The following is a 1,604-nucleotide window of genomic DNA, read 5'->3' on the forward strand; positions in this document are numbered from 1 at the left end:
GTATGTTTATATGAGGGGTTGTGATAATTTTGATGAGTAAAACGTTAGAAGCTTGTGAAATCAACAGATATATGTTTAAATCTCTTAATAAAGAACAATGCTTATGAAATCAACTTTCCCGTTCAAGTCATGACAAGGACCTTTCGATATCATTTCAATTCTAATTGTATCTTATACCATTATTGTAATGAATGCAAGTTCAGTGTGAATGATTAATGTGATTTGTTTTTCATAGTGTTGTAGAATTTGTCACCATGAAATGGAAAGAGCGTTGGTGGATGTATGATAGATACGATGGTCGTAATGCCCGTAAACTTAGGCAAGAGTTTGTGGATGGTGTTGAACAATTCATACGGTTCTGTGAAGCTCATCCTGAGAGCCCCGACATAGATGAAGTAAGATGCCCTTGTCTGTTATGTAAGAATAGACGTCTTCATGATGCAAACACAGTAAAACTCCTTTTGTACAAAAAAGGGTTTATACCTGATTACTATGAGTGGGTTTCTCATGGTGAAGGGTTCCCTACATCAAGTGTAGAGCAACCAAATACGTACCGTGAAATGGTTCTCGATGCTCTTGGGAGTAATCATGAACCATTGGGTGACGAGAATATTAGTGGTTCAGATGAAGAGCCAAATGCTCAAGCAAAAGCATTTCAAGAGCTTTTAAAGGCTGCTGAGCAACCACTGTACGAAGGTAGCTCCATGTCTGTGCTAGAAATGGCATCTCGAATTGTATCTTTGAAGTCGGAATACAATTTTCCCCATAGGTGTGTTGATGGGTTTGCTTCATTACTGAACGAAGCGATTCTTGACAATAATAATATGGGGAAAACATTTTATGATACAAAGAAGATTCTTAATAGACTTGAGCTTCCGCACGAGAAGATTCACGCATGCCTAAAGGGTTGTATGTTATTTTGGAAAGCTGATGCTGATTTGGATAAGTGTAGAGTGTGCAATAGGGATTCATACAAGAGGACTTCAAAGGGGTCATTGGTTCCTATAAAAGAACTCATCTATTTTCCCATCACTCAAAGGCTACAACGATTTTTTGCAACAAAGAACGTTATGAAGGAAATGACTTGGCATTACCAAAATCCAAGAGTCTAAGGCACAATGGTGCATCCTAGAGATAGTGAATCTTGGAAGCACTTGGATAGATCCTTTCCCGATTTCGCATCTGAACCTAGAAATGTGAGACTTGGTATGTGTACCGATGGGTTTGCTCCTAATGGCAAGTTTGGGGGTCAGTACTCATGTTGGACAGTCATTATGACCCCTTATAAATTGCCTCCATCGATGTGCATGAAAAAACCATTTATGTTCCTTTCTTTGCTTGTTCCTGGTCCTAAAAATCCGAAGGGGAACTTAGATGTGTATATGCAACCGTTAATTGATGAATTGAAAAAACTGTGGGATGTTGGTGCAACAACTTACGATGTTTCGCAAAGAAAAAACTTCAATTTGCATGCAGAAATCTTGGGGGAATATAAGTGATTTGCAATCCTATGGTATGCTTTTTGGATGGGCAACAGCTGGTAAAAAAGCATGTCCATATTGCTTGGACAAATCAAAAGATTTTTGGCTTGAACATGGTGGTAA

General features: G+C 38.5%; 1 protein-coding gene across 1 annotated transcript; it reads left to right on the plus strand.

Moving 5' to 3' along the window:
- The first annotated feature begins 254 nt into the window (after positions 1-254).
- Positions 255-1,112, plus strand: LOC145624904 (uncharacterized). Its single transcript, XM_081677989.1, has one exon. The coding sequence runs from the start codon at positions 255-257 to the stop codon at positions 1,110-1,112; it is 858 nt and encodes a 285-aa protein (XP_081534115.1).
- The last annotated feature ends 492 nt before the right edge of the window (positions 1,113-1,604 follow it).

Source organism: Chenopodium album, chromosome 3 (assembly GCF_948465745.1).
Source record: "Chenopodium album chromosome 3, dcCheAlbu1.1, whole genome shotgun sequence".
NCBI classification, from domain to species: Eukaryota; Viridiplantae; Streptophyta; class Magnoliopsida; order Caryophyllales; family Amaranthaceae; genus Chenopodium; species Chenopodium album.